At 39.4% G+C, this 24,264-nt stretch overlaps 1 protein-coding gene across 6 annotated transcripts in view; it reads right to left on the reverse strand.

The window, feature by feature from the left end:
• Positions 1-24,264, reverse strand: part of ralgapa1 (Ral GTPase activating protein catalytic subunit alpha 1) — a 247,344-nt gene that overhangs the window by 208,996 nt on the left and 14,084 nt on the right. For all 6 annotated transcript variants that reach the window (XM_080202818.1, XM_080202821.1, XM_080202820.1 and 3 more), the window contains exons 2-3: positions 14,322-14,432; positions 4,081-4,130 (exon numbers count right to left, since the gene is read on the reverse strand). In XM_080202818.1, coding sequence (XP_080058944.1) covers positions 4,081-4,130; positions 14,322-14,432 — 161 coding nt within the window. The remainder of the gene's footprint in view (positions 1-4,080; positions 4,131-14,321; positions 14,433-24,264) is intronic.

Consider the following 24,264-nt stretch of genomic DNA (forward strand, 5'->3'; position numbering starts at 1 on the left):
CTCTTTTTTACTTTAAGACAGTAGAGTTCACAATTCTGCCATTCACGCTCCTTATTCCTTATGTGGCCAAAGGGCCAACTACAACATGATTGCAGCAACAACTACAATAACAATGGCAATATTAGCTGTAAGGGTAATTGGGACAATGACAGTCAAGCATGTTGGGAACTTTGATCAAGTTATAATTAAACATAGATGCAGGTTGAAAGTCTACTGTGAATTGTGACCTGGTCTGTGAGCTGTGAGCTGACACTTCCTGTGTTGACCAAATAAGGACGGTTTGGGCTGTGCTAAACATTTCAGAGCCATTGTTACCAAATTTGATGGGGGTGATGTAACTTGCATGCAGTTTGGTATAAACATTATAGAGTTGCTTATGAATATTTTCATTGGCCATGATCAAACACAGTGATTAGTTTCCACTGATATCATTAGCTGAGTGCTAGAGGACTTTCTGGAAAATTGGGAAAGTTTGATGATAAAGACAAGTTTCAGTCTTTGTCTCTAGCGATGACATGTGACTCAACATCGCAAGCATGCCCTGAAGGAACAGCATCAGAACACAAACGAACTGTGAGGAGAGATCCACATAAGAGCAGCCTGCCCAGTTAGCTCAAGAAACCAGGTAGTATTCGTTTTCAGTTAAAAGTTTAATGTTATTAGTGTGTTCAAATGAAATGAGTTAGTGTTGCAACTGTATTCATTTATGAATTTTAGTACCTAAAGTGTTAAATAAACAAAAGTTTGTTTCAGTGAAGCTGAGTTGATTCCTGTCCTTTGGTTTGTTAAAGTAAGGACCTGGAAAGAAGTTTAAGTTTACAGTCAGACAACAGTATCACTCCCTCTAGCCCCTGCACCATCAATTATTTTGTCATTAAACCTTTCCTATATTCAACCTTAGAATAACAGCTATTTACATACAATGTATCCTGGATGTAATTAAACGTCATATGTCATCTCACAGGAGCATTATAAAACAAAATCTGATGCTGAGCCACATAAGGAGATATTAAAAATTTATTCAAAGAGATAAGTTTTAAATGGGAGTCTTAAAGGAGGAAAGCAAGGGAAAAAAACTAAACAGAGGCATGTAGGGAGGGACTTCTAGAGGCTGGGACCCGGACAGCTGAAGGCATGGCTAATGGTTGAAAAAACAAAAACTGAGAATGCACGGCAGGCCAATCAATGCAGTGCAAATACTTCACAGGTTGTTGGATGAGGAATCTGGAAGAAACTAGAGACAGGGGTGTGCAAATAAGAGGGAGGAATTGAGCACATGCAAATAAGAGGGAGGCAAGCGTACACATGTGTGTACGTATGCGTAAATGAGACAGAGGTAAGAGTGTCAGTGTTTGAATATGTGCATGAAGGAAAGAGGTGAGAACGTCAGTGTTTGTGTGCAAGAGAAATTAGTATGCGTGAGAGGGAGAAGGGGATGAATATCTCAGAGACGAATAGAGGTGAGAGCATGCACATTGTATGAGAGAAAAAGGAAGAGGCAAGTTTATGTTCAAGAAAGAGAGCAAGTGTGTGTGTGTTTGGGAGGTGAGTGTATGTATCCAATATGAGAATCCAGCTTTCCAGTAGCACTTTTCCCACTAACCAAATGAACCAAAGGAGCCACATCACTCCTCCTTGCCTGTTTGTCACTTCTAGGTTTTTTTTGATAAGACAACTTTTTAATTGTAATAAACGTGCTCATAAGAATAGAAAAGACTTCTATAAATTAGATCTTTGTATGTTTGCATCTATTGTGCAAAAACAATTTATGGTTTTAACTCTTCAACAGAATAAGAATGTTTCTTAGGGATGCAGTCAGTACTCTTGGGAGGTCAAAAGGCTTCCATTACTGGAAAATATTGGGAAACCCTCTATAGTATACAACATTTGCATCAATATGGCAAGCTACGAAAGGCTAAACAATTTATTAGTGACATGTCTACCTACAGCGTCTGCTGGCCATTAAAGCCTAAGTGTGAAACCGAATATTCAGACAACTTAAATCAAGATATTCAAACATTGTCTGCATGTACACAAGTCATTGTACAATCAATGTGCCCATAGGTTTGCATATTTCCAATTGGTGATATCAACAACTCAAAATTAGGCTTCAATTCACCAAGATAACAATGCCAAGAAAAAAAACATTTTCCCAACCTTTCTGAACACTAAATATATATTGGATATTACACTGGACTCAAAAAAAGGGGTGACACAATGGCAGCACTGTGGTTAGCATTGCTGCTTCACCACGCCAGGGTCCCGAGTTTGGTCATTGTGCAGAGTTTGGATGTCCCCTCCCCCACCCCTGTGTCTGCATGGTTTCCTCTGGGTGCTCCAGTTTCCTCCCACAGTCCAAAAGACGTGCTGGTTAAACGTACTGGCCATGCTAAATTCTTCCTCAGTGTGCCTGAACAGATGCCAGAGTGTGGCGACTAGGGATTTTCACGGTAACTTCATTGCAGTGTTAATGTAAGCCTACCTGTAACACTAATAAATAAATAAAAATCCATCCATCAAAAGTAGGGATGTCCAAGCTATCTCACAATTCCAAGAAGGCAAACATAGTAAAAGCTATTCAGTAATTTAATTTTGGTATTTTAATCAGGGAAATTGTAAGTTCATATTTAATCATGTTATAGAAGTCTGTATGTTGATAAGAACCCCTTTGGTGTATTTAGATAACTCAAGGGTATGTTCTGTCCAAGTATAAAAAGCATTATACACAAGCTGCAGCACACTGGCCAGAATCACAAACTACATGGTGAGTGGTTTTAGTTTTCAAGAGTCTACATTTTAGCTGAACATAAACAAGCAGATAACAGATTGGAGTTTAATCTTCATACAAAAATCCTATCACCGTTTTCAGGGGGTTACACCCAAGCCTCCAGCAAAGCTCAATTCTCAGAAGCATTCTGATTTGTTATCAGACATCAATGACTGCATCATGGGCGTTGTAACATTGACCGAGAAATGAACCCACAGCTATTCAGTCAATCAAGGCTTGCTTATTCAGATTCTTGATCCTCTAACAATTTTCTTTTAAAAACAAAAATTAATTCAATTAGAAAGGAAAGTTGCCATTTTAGGATGTATTAAACATGGAACTGACCAACAATGAAGGTTACATGGCTCTGGTGGACCTTTTCTGTGAGAAGCATGAGGAGAGAATGTGAGAGTGGGTGTGGGTGAAGAAAGGTGCAGGATGCACACACACCTCTAATGGTCGTCTTTATTAATGCGTCATTTAAAGTTTTATCAATACTTTATTTAATTTGTTTTGAATAGCAAGTTGTTTCTTTTCTTCACACCTCACATTTTTCTTTGAACATTGTGTTCATGTTTAGTGTTATGCCAAACTATACCATATTGAAATTTGCTCTTTGATCCCTTGCATGAGAAAAAAATGGAAATATGTCCTCCCACGCAGAAAATTTGAATAACCCTTTCATAATTCTTTTAACTTGCCTCCCATTAGCTACCTCACCGCAGGCCTACACTCTCCAGCTCACACCATCTATGCCAAACTTTCCAGCTCGCTGCTTTCTCTCTCTGCAAAGAAGGACTCAGAAGGATGGCGAGAGAAAAGAAGGAACGAGAGAGTGAGAGGATGTCTCAGAGCAGGAGTGGTGACTCAAAACGGTTGCTGATTGGGTCGCACAAACTCAGTTGGCCCCAGGACAAAACAACACTAAAGCCAAAGTCGCAGCGCTAAGTGCTCCTATCAGCCTATTGTACGTGACACTGAAGCAAAATGATGCTGGACGAGGCAACTTAAAACAGGTACTATACTGTATTTGTGACTTAACTAGCAGAGAGTGACTCCAACTACAGTTTCCACTGTAAATTGGAAGTAAAAATTTAATATTTCTCAAACAAAACAATGTATTGTTTTTGTCTCTTATGCCTTTACATTTTGTTTTCCTTCCTTGGCTGTGCCTTACCCTCAAACAAAAAAAAAGATTATTGTGGTACTTTAGGTTACTTGATTTATTTTTCCAAACTAAATATAACATTCTCAAGCTGTCTGAGTAATTGAATTAGTTTAAATGAATAGTCACCAATTTCTAGCATTCTTACCTCAAAAATAAAGAGGATAGAATCCAATTCTTCTCTCTGCGATTTGTGACCTGGAACATTAAATACATAATTTAATTTGCATATTTTCTTGCAAGCTAAGATTTTCCAATTAATACAATCCCCCATAGTTTTTTAAAATATCAATGAAACAACTGAAGGACAAGGTTTCACATTTGAAGAAATTTACTGTAACAAAAAACAATATGGACCAAATATACTCAAGTGGCAACGATTACACCAAACTAAAAAGGTACTTTCCCCATTAACTAACACAATCTTTTACCAAGATTTTCTCTTTTGTCAATTTAAGTTGTTTTATTTGCAATTGAAGTCTAGTTAACTACTTAGTGGTGCTAGGATCATATAATCCTTCAAGGTGCAAATACTGAGCCAATACTTACTTCCTACTTTCAAGTCAACCTCTAGTTTCACTACCACAAATTCAAATTAAATCTTTTTTAAACTATTGCAGGGCATTAAAAGACAGATACTTCTCTCTACTCTCAACTTCCAGCATCCTTCAAACATTATTCAACTTAGTCCTAGTCATGCAGATTCAATTTCCATCAGCAAGGCTCTTAGTGATTCCTTGTGCTGTAAATCTCAAAATCCCATCTGTTCCTTTCCTTTCATTTTGAACTGAAAAACCCACATTCTACTTCTCCACAGCAATAACCGCTTCATTCCCCCATATACAGTGATTACTGGAGACTGTTGTGAAAAATTTCACTTGATTTCAATAGGTTTCTGTATGAGTTTCACCCACAAAGGCTCCAAGGTGAGTTACTTGAAAAGATTCAAGTTTTATTTCAAATTAAAGGAGACATTTTAAAATATAATCATATTTTCAGGTCCAGCATTCATAACACGACTATTAAGTAATTTGAAATAAAAGCAAATTAATGCAGATGCTGGAATCTGACAAAAAAAACAGAAAATGCTGAAAATCTCAGCAGGTCTGATAGCATCTGTGGAGAGAGACAAAACCAAAGTTGAATCGGGATGACTTGTCAAATAATTTGCTCTGCCACCATCCAACCATGCAACATAAAAAGCTCTGATTATGGCACTAAGTCTTGGCCTCAGGGAAACTGAACAGCATTTTCCCTTGGCATAACATTTGATGGATTTAAATTCTCATTATAATTGTCAGAATGTCACACGCACAGAAGACGAGAATTATTGTACAAATCTAAACAGTGCAAACTTTGCATTTATGCAGTTCAGAAGACACTTGCATACTAGAGCATTAAATTGTACAATCACCATTTGAAAGTTATGGCAATAACACAGTTTTACTAAGCAGGAGGGCTACAAGAATAATAAATCTGGTCGCTGTAGTGATAGGGATTATACTGGTGCAGACAAGAAGTTAAAACAGAGCGTGAAAGAGGCAAAAATTGCATCTTTTCTGAAATTAGATTGGTTTTTCTCCGTAATTACTGACCACCTGCGATGGTAATGATGCGCATGTTAAAAACATGGATTTCTCAATATTGAATTTTGTCATCTGGTCAACTTATAGTCAAGAACCTGCATTCCCCTCTATTTTACCAAAAGGGTGTTTGATCCCTTTTGTTAATAACAAGTATCGACCGCTTTCTGTACCTCATCTACTACCCGAGTGGAATGGAAATGCTAAATACTGATAATCGGGCTTGAGGGGATTGCACTAACACCATCACTTCTGATTGCCCAACTGTTTAAAACTATAGTAAATCAATAAAGGAATGTCCTTATACCAAAATACGCATCAAATTTTAATTTCTGTATTATGACCAGTTAATAAAAACAGAAAAGGTTTTATATTGAATGAAAAGCAAAAAGGATTAGCATGCTTATTTCTAAAAAAAAAGTTGTAACTATCAGTCTCGAATGAAAAGTCAAGTTTTTATAGTTCGACAGTAGCACATACAGTTCCCATTATGAAATATTTCATCTGGTTCTCAACATCCCCAAGACCATATAGCTCCCAATTGCAATTTTGCATGGAAAGTTATCCTATCTTAGCGAGAAAACATTCTTAAAAGAGACACTGAAGATAGGTACTTTTGCCATAAAACTCAAGGACAGAATGTCAGTGCGCTTGCTGACCTGTACCTCTTCATAGTCTACTGTAAAGATGACGGAGTTCAAATCAGATGCCATGTCTGATTACCTGGGATACAAATACTTTTCTTCCCATCCCCTCTCTGGTCAAACTATTCACAGGAAACAGACAGATAAGCCATAACATAAATATCTTGCTCCCACCTTTCAATACTATCTGCCACATTCAATCTACCTCATGTAGAACGGGCACGAGGTTTAGAAAATATTTAAATATTAAAATTTAACATTTTAATTTTTTACAAAAATATTAAAATAAGTTCATTTTTTCTCAATTTACTCTGTTTTCAAAGTATTATCTTCAAAACAATTATGAGCAAATGCAATTTTGAGCTTAAATGGGTGACAAATGAGTTGTACATTTTAATTTTGTTATTCTAGACTTTAATACTGCATGCTTATATATCAAATAAATCATTTACACAATAATTCTTAACGCATTGCAATAGTTTGAGTATCTATTTCTTTGACATGGATTTATAGCAAGCATATTCTTCCCCCACATGTTTATCTTAAGTCTTAATGTACAAAATCACTTTGCAGCTTCAGTTAATTTGCTTTCGCTATACAGAGCCATGGCTGGAACATAAGAATGAAATGAGCAAGGGCGTGTAGCTTAGCTTGACTGTTTCTCAGGAAACACTCTGATGGTGCACTCACGTCTATATCATTAAGATATTGCAGAATTGTGGTTTCCTACTCCCACACTGCATAATGCTAGAACCAGGGTCTTATTTCATATGTTGCACACATTGTTATGATGCAAAAGTAGCACAGAATGAAGATGGAAGAGGCTCCTGTATGGGAACCATTACAATCATCTGTCAGAATCAAGTGTCAAAAGTATTTGTGTGCCATTAAACCCAGACTAAAATAGTTAATAATGAGTGTATTGATCCATGTGCCAGCTTTCCATATACTATCAACTGAAAATGAAATTTGGTAGCGTGAAATGCCAATTGTTCAATTTCCTGAATTGCTTCTCTGGAAGACAGCTGCATGCATCAGAAGATGCACTCATAAACCATGATTCAACAATCTGCTGCTGATTTATTAGGTTTCTCTTGCACTAAAGAAATTAGCAGCTTTTGAAAGACTCTAACTTGCTCCGTGAAAGAGATGTCAAACAACTTGAGGCTGAACACTAGAAATTAACAATTAAATATTCCGTTAGCAAACAAAAAAAGTTTGCATTTTAAGCAACATTGTGTAAAATGTCTGAATTAGAACATACCACAAAAGTTCAATCCACAAAACTAGATCAGAGAATAGCTGTTGTCGAAATTACTTGTGTTGTTTCTTCAACTATATTCATTTATTAAAAAAAACTACAAAATTGAAACGATCTTGATTAAATTTAGAAATAAAGGACTAGGCCAAAACTGGTACCCACTGTCACTGGTACCCATGTGGACCATAGTTACTGGATCCTCACCTTCCTACTGCAAGCCCCTCTCCAGACCACAGTAGGTGTCCCTAATGCTACCAGGCATCACAGCCATCCGGACTCTCGCTCTCAGCTGCGGAGAACTGTGTCCATACGCCTAGCCATACTGTTCCCAATCACCACTACATTCCTATTGATTCCCTCAGCTTGAATAGCTTCTTGCACCATAGTGCAATGTTTAGGTGCTCATCCACCCTGCAGCCACTGCTTTCATCCATCCAGGTTGCAGGAACCTTGAATCAGCTGGACAATTTCAAAGGCTGCTCCTATGAGTCCTCATACCTGCTTCACACTCAGTCACAACACCCTGTCTCTGACCAAAAGGCAAACCAGAACACCCTATTCTAAGGAGTGTGACTGCCTCCTGGTAGAAAATGTAATTTTCCCCCTCCCTAATGCATCAGTGTATGCAGCTCGACCCCCAGATCAATAGCTCAAAGCTGAAGCTCCTCAAGCCACAGACATTTAGTAAAGTTGTGTTTTTCTTGGATCACACCAGTGTCCAGGAGTGCACAGTTGCAACAAATCACCTGTGCTGTAATTTTTATTATGCATTTATGAATAAACGCTGCTACTTCCATTAACATTTACCACTGTCAGTAAACCTTACAATACCAATAAATTTAACTCATTTTGAAGATAACAATCAAAGTATTCACCAGTCACTTGGCTGTTTTCCTGTGATATCATACTTTGACAACACAAACATTCCCCCACAATCTCCTCAGATTCACTGGGTTTACTTTTTTTAATGCCGTAGCCCAAACAAAATGACAAAAGCTCAGCAAAGCCAAGGTTCTCATCATACATCATGAAACGAAGTAATCCCAAGATCCCCTTCCCCAGCTTACTCATGGCAAATGTCCAATCACTTGAAAACAAGCTAGACAAACTTAAAGCCAGATTCGCTTTTCAAAGGTAACTAAGAGACTGCTGTGTGCTCTGTTTCATGGAGAAGTGATTACTGCTGCTTCACGAATCCACGCTCTGCAACTGCAGGATTTCTCAATCCACCGAATGGACCACAAGGAGAACTCGGGCAAGGCTAGGAGAGATGGGTCTGTCTTACAATCAACACATCTTGGAACTCAGATGTGGCAACACTGGCGAGTTTTAGCTCCCTGGATCTAAATATCTGATATTGAAATGCTGCCCCTACTACCTGCTGAGGGAGTTCACCTCCACTATCCCGACAGCAGTTTCCATTGCGCCCCATGCAAATGTGAAGACTGCGCTGAATGAAACAAGTACCTCTACAAATGGTCTTGAAATGAAACATCCCAAGGCTTTGCTCATTATGGCTGGTGCCTTCAACCAGGTCAAACTCAAGAGTGTCCTACTGAGATATCACCAATACGTCTCCTGTCCCACCAGAGGCCCAAACATCCTCGACCACTGATGCACAAACATCAAACATGCCTACCGCTTTATCCTCCATCCACACTTTGGCATATCAGACCATAAAGCTGTGTTCCTCCTCCTGGCTTACAAGCAGAAACTGAAAAAATGGAACCTGATAATGAAAGTCATGCAATGTTGGTCCGAGGAAGCAGACGATCTCCTACAGCTTTGCTTCGAGCTGGTGGACTGGTCAATATTCAACAACACAACGACCAACCTAAATGAATATGCCATTACAGTAACAGACTTCATTGTAAATGTTGAGAAGACTATGTGCCAAAAAAGAAAATTTAAGTATTTCCCAACCGGAAACCATGGATGAACAGGAACATCCACTGCTTATGAGGTGTTCAAGTCAGGTGACCCTGACCTACACAAGAAATTCAGATCCAACTTACAGAGAACTATCAAAGTTGCCAAAAGACAGTACTGGGCCAAGCTAGAGACCCAGGCTAGCCACATGAACACCCACTGATTATGGCAGTGTTTACACAACTTAACAGGCTAGAAGGTGAAAACTAACCCATGGAAAGTGACTGCCCCTGTTCGAGAAATTCCAGATAGTCAGAGCTACGAGACACTGATAAAACTACTAGCATGAAGTGAAATTACTCCAGATCAGACTCTCAGAAATCTATCTACCCGTGACTTAAATATATTCAACGAGGTAGCCTCCACCACTTCAATGGGCAGAGAATTCCAGAGATTCACCACCCTTTGAGTGAAGAAGTTCCTTCTCAACTACGTTCTAAACTGCCGCCGCCCCCCCCCCCGTTTATTTTGAGGCTGTGCCCTCTAGTTCTGTTTTCCTTTCTAAGTGGAAAGAATCTCTCTACCTCTACCCTATCTAGCCCCTTTGTTATCTTGTAAGTCTCTATAAGATCTCCCCTCAGCCTTCTAAACTCTAACGAGTACAGACCCAGTCTATTCAATCTCTCTTCATAAGCTAACCCCCTCATCTCTGGTACCAGCCTGGTGAACCTTCTCTGTACTCCCTCCAAGGCCAATATATCCTTTCGCAAATAAGGGGACAAAAACTGCATACAGTACTCCAGTTGCGGTCTCACCAGTGCCTTGTACAGTTGCAGCAAGACCTCCCTGTTTTTATATTCTATCCCCCTCATGGCAGCTGGAGTACTGTGTGCAGTTTTGGGCGCCGCACCTGCGCAAAGATATTTTGGCCCTGGAGGGAGTGTAGAGGAGGTTTACTAGGCTGATACCGGAGTTGAGGGGATTGAGCTATGAGGAGAGGCTGAATAAACTAGGCTTGTACTCGTTAGAGTTTAGAAGAATGAGGGGAGATCTCATTGAGACGTATGAGATGATGAATGGGATGGATAGGATAGAGGTGGAGAGACTCTTCCCGCTCAAAAAAGACAGTAGGACTAGGGGACACAGCCTCAAGATAAAGGGGAGGCGGTTTCGAACGGAGTTGAGGAGGAACTTCTTCACTCAAAGGGTGGTGAATCTCTGGAATTCTCTGCCCGTTGAAGTGGTGGAGGCTACCTCGCTAAATATTTTTAAGAAGCGGGTTGATGGGTTCTTGATAAGAGAGGGGATTAAGGGTTATGGGGAGAGGGCGGGAAAGTGGAACTGAGCCACAACAGATCAGCCATGATCTTATTGAATGGCGGGGCAGGCTCGAAGGGCTAGATGGCCTACTCCTGCTCCTATTTCTTATGTTCTTATGTTCTTATGATAAAGGCCAACATTCCATTCGCCTTCTTGATCACCTGCTGCACCTGCAGACTGGGTTTTTGCGATTCGTGCAGAAGGACCCCCAGTCCCTCTGCACTGTAGCATGCTGCAGCTTTTCACCCTTTAAATAATAATCCCTCTTACTATTATTTCTACCACAGTGGATAACCTCACATTTGCTAACATTATATTCCATCTGCCAGGTCCTCGCCCACTCACAGCCTAGCCAGATCTCTCTGCAGACTTTCGGTGCCCTCCACGCAATTCACTTTTCCACTCATCTTCGTGTCATCAGCAAACTTTATTACCCTACACTCAGCCCCCTCCTCCAGATCATCTATGAAAATGGTAAACAGTTGAGGCCCCAGCACCGATCCCTGCAGGACTCTACTAGTCACCAACTGCCAGCCAGAAAAGCACCCATTGATTCCAACTCTCTGCTTCCTGTTAGATAACCAATCCTCAATCCGCGCTAACACTTTACCTCCAACTACGTGTACCCTAACCTTCTGCAGTAACCTTACGTGAGGCACCTTATTGATACCACCGTCATGGGTCGGATTTCAAACAATGGTCAGACGAGTACAGGAAAGAGAGAATCTGGTGAACTGGTGCAATGACAATAATCTTTCCCTCAATGTCAATAAAACAAAGGAGAGAATCATCGACTTTAGGAAACACAGTGGAGGATAGGCCCCTGTCTACATCAATGGAGATGAAGTGGAAATGGTTGAGCGCTTCAAGTTTGTCGGTGTTCTGATCACCAATAACCTGTCCTCCTTGCCAACACTATAATTAAGAAAGCCCACCAATGCCTCTACTTTCTCAGAAGGCTATGGAAGTTCAGCATGTCAGAGGTGGAGAGACTCTTCCCGCTCAGAAAAGACAGTAGGACCAGCCTCAAGATAAAGGGGGGGCGGTTTAGAATGGAGTTGAGGAGGAACTTCTTCACTCAAAGGGTGGTGAATCTCTGGAATTCTCTGCCCGTTGAAGTGGTGGAGGCTGCCTCGCTAAATATTTTTAAGATGCGGGTTGATGGGTTTTTGATAAGTGAGGAGATTAAGGGTTATGGGGAGAGGGTGGGAATGTGGAACTGAGCCACGACAGATCAGCCATGATCTTATTGAATGGCGGGGCAGGCTCGAAGGGCTAGATGGCCTACTCCTTCTCCTATTTGTTACGTTCTCATTTCTTATGTTCTTATGTCCTTTATGACTTACCAATTTTTACAGATGCCCCATAGAAAGCATCCTTTGCAGATGTGTCACAGCTTGGCATGACTCCTGCTTTGACCAAGACCACAAGAAACTACAAATGATTGTGAACATCGCCCAATCCTTCACACAAACCAAACTCCCACCCACTGACTCCATCTACGTCTCAGTAATGCAACCAGCATAATCAAGGACACCACGCACCTTGGACATATCTCTTCCATTGGGAAAAAGATACAAAAGTCTGAATGTTTCGTCTGTATAGTGTGCAAGAAACAATATTTTCACTGTTTTCCAATATATCTGACAATAGCAAATCAAATAGTTTACTTTTCATGTCAATTTTACTCACAAATCAAAGGAACAATAAGGTAAAATAAATCCAAGGACTGTAGAGATTATTAATTGTGATGCTACTGTGCCTTTATGGAATATATTTTGATCCTGTTTCTCTGCTGTATTTTTTGTATTGTTGCAGTGATGTCAGTTGAAGGCATACATTAGGCCTTGACAGGTCATGGTCAGGTGCTTCCTTCAGAGGAATCCCAGGATTCACTTTCAGTTTGGTTAGTTAGAAGCTGTTGGACTCCAGACTGCAAGAAGTATTTCTGTCTCTTCTCCTGGTATTGGAAATTTAGCTCTTGGTGGCTGGCTGGCTAGTAATTAGAGGCAAGGAGTGCCTCTGTCTCTTGAAGTAGTTTATTGGCTAAAAGCTAGAGGCCAGCAGTGGCTCTATCGATACCTTGTGGGGTGTTGGGAGCTCCAGGATGGGGAAGTCAGAGTTTCAATTTTCCACCCAGAGGACTAATTTACAGCAAGTGATGCAGAGCTGCAAGATCCAACATCATACGAGCATTCTTATTTTGTGTGCTAAACCCAGGACAGGTGTATATCTATAAGAAGGTTTGTTTGGTTGGAACAGTTCTGAAAGGGCCAACAGTCCCACAATAGCCTGACCAATTGGTGGGAAATAATCAGGATGGGGATGACTATAGTGACAGGGGTAATGTTATTATGGGCCACCATAATGTACTGTTACCAAAGAAAATTGGTTAAACTGCCGGCACTGACAGTACCTCGTTATACTCCTATGGCTCTCCTTTAAGGAAGAAATTGGAATGTCAGAAGCCAAATTTACAGCAAAACTATTTCGGATACCTCTTGACATCTGGACAACGGGCCAACTGAAGGATTTGGAAAGGTATTTTCAACATCCTATTGGCCTTTTTGGGTGATCACCCAAAAGGCCAAAGAGGGGGGACTGAAAAGTTAACAGTCACAGAAGAAGTTTAAAAATATCACACAAGTTGCTATGAAAAACAAAGATCTTTTTATAAGAACCTTGAAAGACACCAAGGTCATTAATCTGGGCATAGCTCATTACATATGATATCTCATTGGACAAGGGATTGATCCATGTTCTAATAACCAGGAACAGTTAGAATGCCCAAGATAGGGGAAAGCAATACTCAGTTGAGGCAAGTAAAAACTTTATGTCAATTGGATACTATAATTAAGCAAGTATAAGGTGATTGTGATTGGTTTTAAAAACTACTTTCATATGATGTAGCCTTTTATGACTGGATAGAGACAACTTCTATTCTTTTTATTGGTATATACTAATTACTTGTAATCAAAGCTGAGACTTTAATTGTCTTTGTATTTCTGAATTTCTTTTACTCTCGTGCCCTGAATGGACATTCTGGGTCCTGTAGCTAGTTATAGTAAAGTTCATCTTGAAATCACTCTGTTCCTTTGTTTGGCTGCTTGAGGGAAACAATACTTTTTAAATACAACAAGAAAACCATTGTAAGACCCCCTAATAAGTACACTGAGCTGTTACGGTTTAAACAATATCATGGGTTTCTTTTCTGGCTTGTAATTGGTAAAAGTTCTAGCTAATTTTCTGTGTGTTAACCATGATCTTATTGAATGGCGGGGCAGGCTCGAACGGCTAGATGGCCTACTCCTGCTCCTATTTCTTATGTTCTTATGTATTCTTAAATAAACTTTGATAAAAGCTCCCTAGTGGGTCACTTGAATCATACCCAGAGTGAAACATCTTATGTTCACCCATACCAAATTTCAAAGTGCATAACTTATGATTTAGGCTGACTTCTTAAAACTTTGGAGTTTCTGACCTGGACTATAACACAATTCTTAGAAAAACAAAAATACACAAAGCAGAACAGAAAAAATGAACATGAGATGATTGGTTTACAGATTTAGAAATAAAGATTAGTTTTCATTAAAAGCATAAATAATAATACTCACAGTCCAATGTATCATTCTTCTTCTTATCTTCCAAAAAAATGAGTCTTAATTAGTTCCATCATTTATCTTTGCAAGAGCTTGAAATGTTTTATCCTTACCTTTTTGCTTTAGGCTGGCTTCAATGGTTACAAAATTTTCGAAGAAAACATAGTATATGTGCGAATATGTTTGATCAAAGAATGGCTTCAAATCATTTGCTTCAGAGTTTTCTACGAGTAAAAGAAAAAGAATTAGAATAGTTAATAATGAAATTTAGATTAATTATGCCACATAATAGCCCAAAGCATAGAGATATATTAATTTTGCATGAATAACTCCCAATTTGGATTAACCAAAAACTACTCCACTATCTTGATAATATGCATTTCTAGTTCAGATATCACAAATCTCGTAATTACACATAATGCCACAGTGGTACAAATATATTTCGCATCCATTCAATATTATAAAAATCATCAGGGCTAAGGTTTTACAATGGTCAAACATTAATGTAGGGCAGTAAATATTTCTGTATCCCAAAATGAAATAAAGTTGATACAGGCAGCAAAAAAAAAAACAACAAATTTTGTTCCATGTAATAAGCTGTGAGCATATTTTTATATCTTTAACTTCTTTTGAATTTCAAGTGCATAATTAAAGGCACTTTTCTTCACAATTGCCCTGCAACTGCAGGTCGCACAGAACAGCAGCCAGGAGTGTGGCTAGCTTGCCAATGCTGCTATGGACTGGCTGGCAGATCAGCCACAGGGTAGTTTTCCTTCACATATTGTTTTCCCACCCTGCAGACAGCATGTGATTTTTGCACAATGTCTCCAGTGCTAAAGGCCAGGAAATCATAAATGTTTTACACAAGTTAAATGCAAAAAAAAACTTAATCCTTAATGACATACCATGGATGCATTAAAAAAAACAATGAAACTGAAACAAAAAAAATAGTGAAACGCACGAATGAGAAAAGCAAATATGAAATGCTTAAGGAAGAAGTCAAAAAAACTAGGGAAGCAAAAATGTTAAAATTAAATTATCAAGGAATACAAAAACAGTAAAGTATTCCCTGACACAAATAACAAAAGAAAAATTAACAAAGGGATATGCTACACTAGATAAGTCCACAGGTAAATGTCAGATGCGGCTGAAGCATTAAGTAAGTACCAGGAGATAAGGAGAGTTAAGTGATAAATTAAATCCAACTTGGAGAAAATGAAACTCCTGGTCTGAATGGATTGCATGTGAGCATACTTAAAAAGTTAAAAGGAAGCCAGAGGCACTATTATGTATGTAAATTCATTAGTAAAAGGGAATATATTAGAATATTTTTCTAATATTCATTAGAAAAAGTGATGTCTATAATTAAATGGGTGAAGCCCAGTGAACTATATACTGATTAGCTTGATGTTGGTGGTAGGAAATGTAATGGAATCCTTACTCAAAGGCACAACAGAAAAATATAACAAAGGATAGTAGCGTGGATTTCAAAATAGGTCATGTTTAAACAGTTTTACTGAATTATCTGAAGAAATAGAAAGAATAGAAAACGTGATACAGTAGATGAAACACATTTAAATTTCCAAAAGGCCTTTGATAAAGTACACATAGTAGACTTGTACCTAAGATAATTACATCTGGACTGAGAAGACAAGTGATAGAGTAAGAGGACAAACAAACGGCTAGCAAGCGGACTCTAAAACAGAAAGAATAGTTAAAGGTGGTTGGGGTGGCAAAGGTCGGAAGTTGTGTTCCAATGATTTAAATTGCACTTCATGAATGTGAAGTACAATTTAAAAATTCAAGTATGAAATCGAGCAGGTGATGCAGTTGACACAGAGGAGTACTGTGATAAAAGATAAGACAGCATCATGAAACCTTCAGAATGCATGTATAATTGAAAATTGAACAGCAATATAGATAAGTGAGGGATGGAACATTTTGGTAGAAAAAGAGGAGATGCAGGTCAATAAGGCCATTAGAAGGCAAAACAAAGCGCTGTGGTTCATTTCTCAAGACAGAATTGAAAAGCAGGGTTCTATGGTTACAGCACACTTGGGAATACAGAAAACATTTCTGGCCTCATTTTATACAAAATAGTATAGGAAACATCTGTGAAAGTACAAAAAGGATTTGGTAAAACAATAACAAAACTGAGGTTTCTTCCATCAGGAAAATTTGAACAACCTGTTGCTCTTGTCTCTAGAAAGAGAAAACGCAGACTTTGATTAAAGGGCAGATACAGAGTAGACCTTTCCCCTTGCAGGGGTGGTGGAAACCACAGGAAGGGGGCTATAAATACAAGATATCACTAATAAGCTCAAAGAATTTAGGAGCAACTTATTTATCCATAAGGTTTTAAGAATGTAGAACTCACTAGCACTTAGCATTGATAGATGTATTTAAGGGGTGGTAAATTAAGTACATGAATTGTTAAATCTATGGAATATAGAAAGATGATGGTGATACAGTTAGGTGACAGACTAAGAAGCGGTTTGGAGGAGCTTAAGCACTGGCATGGATCTATCGGGTCAATGGGCCTGTTTCTGTTCTGTAAATATTATGCAAGTTATTAAGCTGCTACAATAATAATAGAATAATTAGTTAACTATTTAAAGTAGCAACATTAGCAGGAAAAAGTGATGAAATCAGATCACTAATGTAATCAGGCCACTAAAATAAACTTGCTGAAAGAGAGAAAATAGAGTAATTTATTCATAACCTCTGAGCAAAAGCAAGAACTAATATTTTGTAATTTGCACTGAGCATAAACTAGCCTGACTCTTACGATAAATTTTCCACTAAACATAACTTTGTCAACTTGGCAATTGACAAGTAGGAATGTACTTTGTTAAATATTAAAGTATCAGCAACCAATCTTACACAAGCTGGATATGCAGACCGAATACGCACATGTATAACATTGTAGAGCTGTAGGAAAGACAAACTGTTCAAATTCATAGGACGCACATGAAAAGCAGGCTCAGTTTTGTATTGCACTATCTCAAGGTAAGTATCCCATAACAGGAAATTTGACTGAAATGGGGCACATCTACACTGGAATAATAAATGATTCTGGCTTGTTAGTGCTTTTGTGCACAAGACATTCTTCCTTATTGGTTAGGCTAAGAGCACACAAAGTAATGGTTAGTATGCATTCATCAGTCACAGGAGGCCTGAGGTTTATGTCATTTCTGCACTGAGCATTGTGGTTGTTGAGGCTGACTCATGAATAACAATTTCTTTAACAACTGGTACAGATGAGTAAAATTGGCCAGAGGTCAACTAATGTTTTTTCCTTCTTCTGGGCTTTCCTTTCCCACCATCCAGTTGTTTCTCTTTTCCTCTGATTTTTCCACACACTGCCTGACTGCTTGTCACCATGCACTGCAGTCAGCAGCAAGGACTTCCTATACACAAACTTTGACCCTGGTCAACTTGAGGACTCATTTGCCACTGTCCTAGTATCTCAGACATGGGCAACCTGTTGGTCTTATGCCAAAAGCAAAGTACATAGAGCTGAGAATTCAGCTATCATGCATCCAGAGCATATGACTCAGCCAATGCAGTCCCTGCTAGCTTAAAAGGGATAAACAAGCTGAGCATTCCTGCATGCTACTGTACTTCATATTTGGTACTCTGCCCTGTCAGTAGATACCTAATATTCATAGAAGAATCATAGAATCCCTACAATGCAGAAGGAAGCCATTTGGCTTATCGAGTCTGCACCAACCACAATCCCACCCAGACCCTATCCCTGTAACCCCACACATTTACCCCACCAATCCCGACACTAGGGTCAACTTAGCACGGCCAATCAATCTACCCTACACATCTTTAGGCTGATCATCTAAGACAGTGGAGGTAGGTGCTGTCCAGCCACTTTTCCTGGCTTGCACTAGGGTAAACACAGTAAGAAGTCTCAGAACACCAGGTTGAAGTCCAACAGGTTTATTTGGTAACAAAAGCCACTAGCTTTCGAAGCGCTGTTCCTTCATCAGGTGAGTGTTCACCTGATGAAGGAGCAGCGCTTTGAAAACGAGTGGCTTTTGCTACCAAATAAACCTGTTGGACTTCAACCTGGTGTTCTGAGACTTCTTACTGTGTTGCACAAGTTATCCAAGCTTCACTACTGTTTTGGGGAGGGGGGGCGGTGGTGGCTGGTGAGAACACAAACAGAAATGCTGGAAACTCTCAGCAAGTCTGACTTGAAATGTTATCTGCTCTCTCTCCACAGATGCTGCTAGACCTACTGAGTTTTCCAGCATTTTCTGTTTTTACTTCGGATTCCAGCATCCACAGTAATTTGAGTTCATCTTAGTGAGAACACAAGCCTGGAACAAACAAAGATTTCTATTTTTGGTGAGTTCATTGTTGGCCCAAACTCGCCTCAAATGTTGATACAACAGCTGCTGTCTTGGCAATCCTGATGCTAATTGTGACATCAAGGGACAGGTTGCTGATGATTGTTGATCCAAGCTGTCAATGATAACCTCACTCAGGAGGTCAACGTTGATGGAAAGTGGAATTTCTACATTTTGCCCATAACTTTAGTTTCCCTGATGTGGATTGTCAGTCCAAACTGCTTGCAGGCCTGAAAGACCTGATTTAAAAGATACTGCAAGATTAGGACTTTACGCACTTTGGTCTTGGCATGCCATCTTGCCAAATTGACCAACTTACAGTTAACTCTGATATGCAGGTAAAACCCTCCCCTGATTTGCCATAAGCATATAATAACAAGAAGAATGTGCAAGGTGTTAGCACCAAAAAGCAGATCTGCTTTACACTGCTGCCAATCTTAAAATCATCTAATGATGCTCCATTGTAACTTTACATATTCTTGTAGAAAGAAGAAATGACACCCAAGAGTTCAGTCTATTTTCTGCAATAGAGACTACAGACTGAGAAAGAATGGCTACAAATTATTTAACAATAATGCAATAGTGGCTGTTCTGGCTGAGGGTTAAGCATGCTGGGATTTTTGGTCAACTTGTAATTAAAACCAGACGCAGGTCATAAAGTTGCTTTGGTTTGGGAGCTGTGATCTGAAGCTTCCTGTGTTGACTAAATAAGGGAAGTTTACATTTGAACAGACATTGTGGCATTGAATTATATTGCCATTGTGTGGTACATGTCAAGTAAAGTAAGCGTAATGGCATTGTTCACAAGTAATTCCATTGGATGTTCAAGCCACATGATCGGTTTCTGAATACACAATTGGCTGGGAGAATCTTCTGGAAACAAGTGGAGGATTTGTGGATAAAAGACACGTGCAGTCTTTTGTTTGATTAGTCTCTACAGCATTGTTGCTGGCATTGTGAGAAGCATGTGCCCTGAAGGAATTTTCCTCAGAGAAGATCCATTTCTTGGCCAATGTTTTTCCTAAACTCAGTAGTATCTATTTTCATTCAAATAATTAAAATTGATGTTCAGTTGAGAATTAAATTTCAGTTGACAGTTGGTACCTGAAGTGTTAAATAAAGAAAGAAATAGTTGAATGAATTAAAGAGAGTCGACTGATGTTCTCCTTTGCCTCAATAAACAGGAATACTTGCAAGGTGTTTAAATTAAAAGCTGAATAAAATGGAGTCTTCAAACTAACACATTTAGGGACTTGCTAAGGTCAATGAAGGCAATGTAGATGGCCTGAACTGCTTGCAGCACTTCTCCTGTAACTGCCAAAGTAAGAAAATTATGTTGATTGTTGATCTGTCAGCTCTGAAGCTGCACTGAGACTCAGAACAGATGCACGATGCTAGGGTCAGCAATCTGGACAGAGCAACACGAGCAAAAAAAAAACCTCCCCCAAGATACTTAGCAAGGAAATACCTTGATAATTGTTGGGGTCATTGTTGCAGAATGTTTCAGGCACATTCAACCCAAAACCATGCACGCATTGGTCGCTCTGAAATTATACGATTTGACTGAAAAAAATTACAGCATTTTCAGCATTAGCAGTATTTTGCTTTTGCAAAGCATATTAAAATTGTATACAGTTTGTTTCTGATTGATGGTACAAGAAAACGTAATCAATTACTTTGGTTTTACATCAATGCAAATAATATTTGATCAGAATAGCTAAGTAAGACTAAATAAGGTTCAAAGGCGACAAAAATCTGGGCAACAACATAGGCATTCTACAGCTCTAGACATACAATTCATTTGTACGAAACTTCAAAATTCAACCAATGTTGCTGTAACATCACTTGTCAACTGGAGAAAACTAACCACTGCATAATCCACAAACAAAACAGAAAAAGTTTCAACATTTTAGTAAAAGCCACAGGGCTATATAAACATACATACTACATGATACGGTAAACTAAAAACTCATTCCCAATCCCTCCTTTCTCTTTCCAATAAAAGTGAAACAGAATCCAAGTCTATCACTTGACATGTGTTAGTGACTTACATCAGGAAATTTATGATTTAGATAGTTTGCTCTGGCAAACCACATCCCCACCCCTCCAGAGTTAAAAGTACTTTTTTTAAATGCACAGCAAAAATGGCATAGAATATTTTGTTCTTTCCGATAGTTTTAAATAATTCTATTGTGCTTTAAGCCTAATGTCAAGTTAAAATCAACCATGCGTAATCACAGGTTGTTAGATGGTAAAGGTAAGCATTCCCTCCTTGACATTCTCAACTTGTCTGCAGCCTTTTACACAGTTGGCCATACAATCCTCCTCCAACTCCTCTGCACTGTCATCCAGTTGGACGGGACTGCATTCAACTGGTTCCATTCAAGAATCACTTGCAATGGTTTCTCTTTTTTGCTCCTGCACTATTAAGTCTGTTTGCCCCAGGACGCATTTTTGGCCCCCCTCCTACATCTCATCTATTGGCAACATCTGAAGGTGCAACAATTATTTTCATGAACATTGACACCACAGTTCTACCTCACCGCCTCTCTTGATTCCTCCCCATTATTAATTTATCTGATTGCTCATCTAACACTGCTGGATACGCAGAAACTTCTTCTAGTTAAATACTGGGACTAAAATCTTTGTTTTCAAACCCCTCTCCAAACTCTCTTCCCTAGCTATCAACTGAATTCCCTCTCCTTGGCAACAATGAGATTAAGCCAGGCTGAGATTCTGGCTTCATATTTGTGTCATTATTACGACCACCTATTTCCACTTACACAACTTTGCCTGATTCATCCCTTGTCTCAGCTCATCTGCTGTTGAAACCCTCATGCAGATCTTCCTCAACCTGAGGCTCAACTATTCCAACACAGCCTCCCACGTGTGACACTACTGTGTCTTTAAGACACATATTTTAAGCATGTTCTCTGCAGTTATAAGCAGGCCTGTTTTTCCTCATTGACTCAGCTCGGTGTCACAATGTGCTTTTATTGTTGATAAAGCCATGCAAGAGGCCTTATGTTTATTTTTTAATCTGAGCCCAATACAATGTTTTGCAGTTTTACAACACTTTTGAATTGCCAGGCAATTCAAAGGATTGATTAACAGATTAAATCTAATTAATAAAGTCAGGTGGTTCCTTCCCAGGGAAATCCAAAGCTCTCTACCTTCAGTTTGGCAGAAACTGTCAGAACTCCAGACTACTGTAAGTAGTGCGTTTCTGTCTCTCTTCCTGGTATTGGAAATTTAACTAATAACTAGGGGCAAGGAATGTCTCTGTCTCAAAGTGTGCAGAAAATTCCATGCACAAAAGGGCTCAGCATTTTCAATTCAATATCGAAAAGAGGAACACACAGCCGAGATTGCAAAACTGAAAAGCCCAGCATCATGTGAACATACTTATTTTCTGTGCCAAACCTAGGAAAGGGGTGTGGTTGTAGGGGTTTGTTTGTGTTGGAACAGTATTCATAGCTGTGAAAGTATATACAATATTATGGCTATTTTTCCTTCTTAATAATTAGTAAAAATTATTGCTAATTGTATTATATATTAGCTTTAGTCTTAAATATACTTGTTTGATAAAAGCTTCTTAGTGGGTCACTTGAATCATACCTGGAGTGAAATATCTTATGCTTACCCATGCCAAAGTTCAAAGTGCAAAACTTATGATCTAGGCTGATTTCATAAAAAAAAACTTAGAGTGCTTGACCTGGATTATGACACTTCAGCCTCTGTGGCAGAATAGAAAAGGGGATTTTACAATACAAGGACTACACAAATTCCACAGTCCAAAGTTAGAGTCCAGTAAGGAATTTCTTTACTTAGACATTGAGAATTCAGCTGGGAAGTCATAGGCTGGAATTCGCTAATACTGTACGCTCCACCACCACTGCCAGCAACTCAGCCAAATCTCCATTTATAGTAGCAGGTCTGGAGAATCCGAGCCATAGATGAGATTGGAGAATCCCTGCCACTTTTCAGTTGATTCTGATCCCACAAAGTAAAATACACAATGCAGAGACTGGGATGGGTCTGCAGGCATACATACACCTCTACCAGCGGAGATGTATATCTTCACTACTGAGGATACAATAAACTTTCCAGTTTTTCTCTGTTAAATCAGGTGAGAAAGAGAAACTTGGATAAAATTACAATCATCAGGAAAGCAGTACAGAGTAAACTGATGGAGTTATGAGTTGATAAGTCTCTGGATCCAGGTAGGCTTCATCCTAGGGTCCCTCCATGCCTACGCTAAGTGGGATCATAAGAACATAAGAAATAGGAGCAGGAGTAGGCCATCTGGCCCTTCGAGCCTGCCCCGCCATTCAATAAGATCATGGCTGATCTGTCGTGGCTCAGTTCCACATTCCTGCCCTCTCCCCATAACCCTTAATCCCCTCTCTTATCAAAAACCCATCAACCCTCTTCTTAAAAATATTTAGCGAGGTAGCCTCCACCACTTCAACGGGCAGAGAATTCCAGAGATTCACCACCCTTTGAGTGAAGAAGTTCTTCCTCAACTCCGTTCTAAACCGCCCCCCCTTTATCTTGAGGCTGTGCCCCCTAGTCCCACTGTCCTGAGTGGGAAGAGTCTCTCCACCTCTATCCTATCCATCCCATTCATCATCTTATACGTCTCAATGAGATCTCCCCTCATTCTTCTAAACTCTAACGAGTACAAGCCTAGTTTATTCAGCCGCTCCTCATAGCTCAACCCCCTCAACTCCGGCATCAGCCTAATAAACCTCGTCTGCACTCCCTCCAAGGCCAAAATATCCTTGCTAAGTACGGCACCCAAAACTGCACAGTACTCCAGCTGCGGCCTCACCAATGATGAGGTAGATGTTATCAGTGTTAATTTTTTAAGAATCCCTAAATTCTGGATAGAGAAAGATCAGCTTAATATTAGGTAGGTCCATTCAAAAGTTTGATGACAGCAGGGGAGAAGCTGTTCTTGTACCAGTTGGTAATTGTTCTCAGACTTTTGTATCTTTTTCTCGATGGAAAAAGATGGAAGAGAATACGCCTAGGATGTCTGTGGTCCTTGATATGCTGACTGCTTTTCTAAGGCAGCAAGAAGTGTAGTCATTGTCAATGGATGAGAAGCTGGTTTGTGAGATGGACTGGGCTACATTCACAACCCTTTGCAGTTTCTTCGTTCTTGGTTAGAACAAGACCATACCAAGCTGTGATACATCCACAAAGGAAGCCTTCTATGATTCATATGTAAAAATTGGTGAGAGTTGTAGCAGACATGCCAAATTGCCTTAGACTAGTAAGAAAGTAGAGGCGTTGGTGGGCTCTCTTAACTATAGCGTCAGCATGGAGGGACTATGGGATATTTAGAAAGACTCAAAGTAATCAGGAAGAATCAGCGTGGATTTGGAGTAACACATGCTGTGGATAAAGGGGAACGTGTGGATATACCGTACTTGGATTTCCAACAGACATTTGATAAAGTGCCACATCAAAGGTTACTGCAAAAAAAATCATTGTGCAGAGGATAACATTTAGAATGGATAGAAGATTGGCAAAAAACAGGGAGAATGCACGAACAGGTCTTTGTCTTGTTTGAAAGGATGAGATGAGTGGAGTCCTGCGAGGTTTGTGCCAGGCATCAGCTTTTTACAATTTACATCAATGAGTTAGACACGTTGTGTAAAGAAATGGAAGCTAAATTTGCAAA

Source organism: Carcharhinus amblyrhynchos, chromosome 14 (assembly GCF_965287045.1).
Source record: "Carcharhinus amblyrhynchos chromosome 14, sCarAmb.v2.hapA, whole genome shotgun sequence".
NCBI classification, from domain to species: Eukaryota; Metazoa; Chordata; class Chondrichthyes; order Carcharhiniformes; family Carcharhinidae; genus Carcharhinus; species Carcharhinus amblyrhynchos.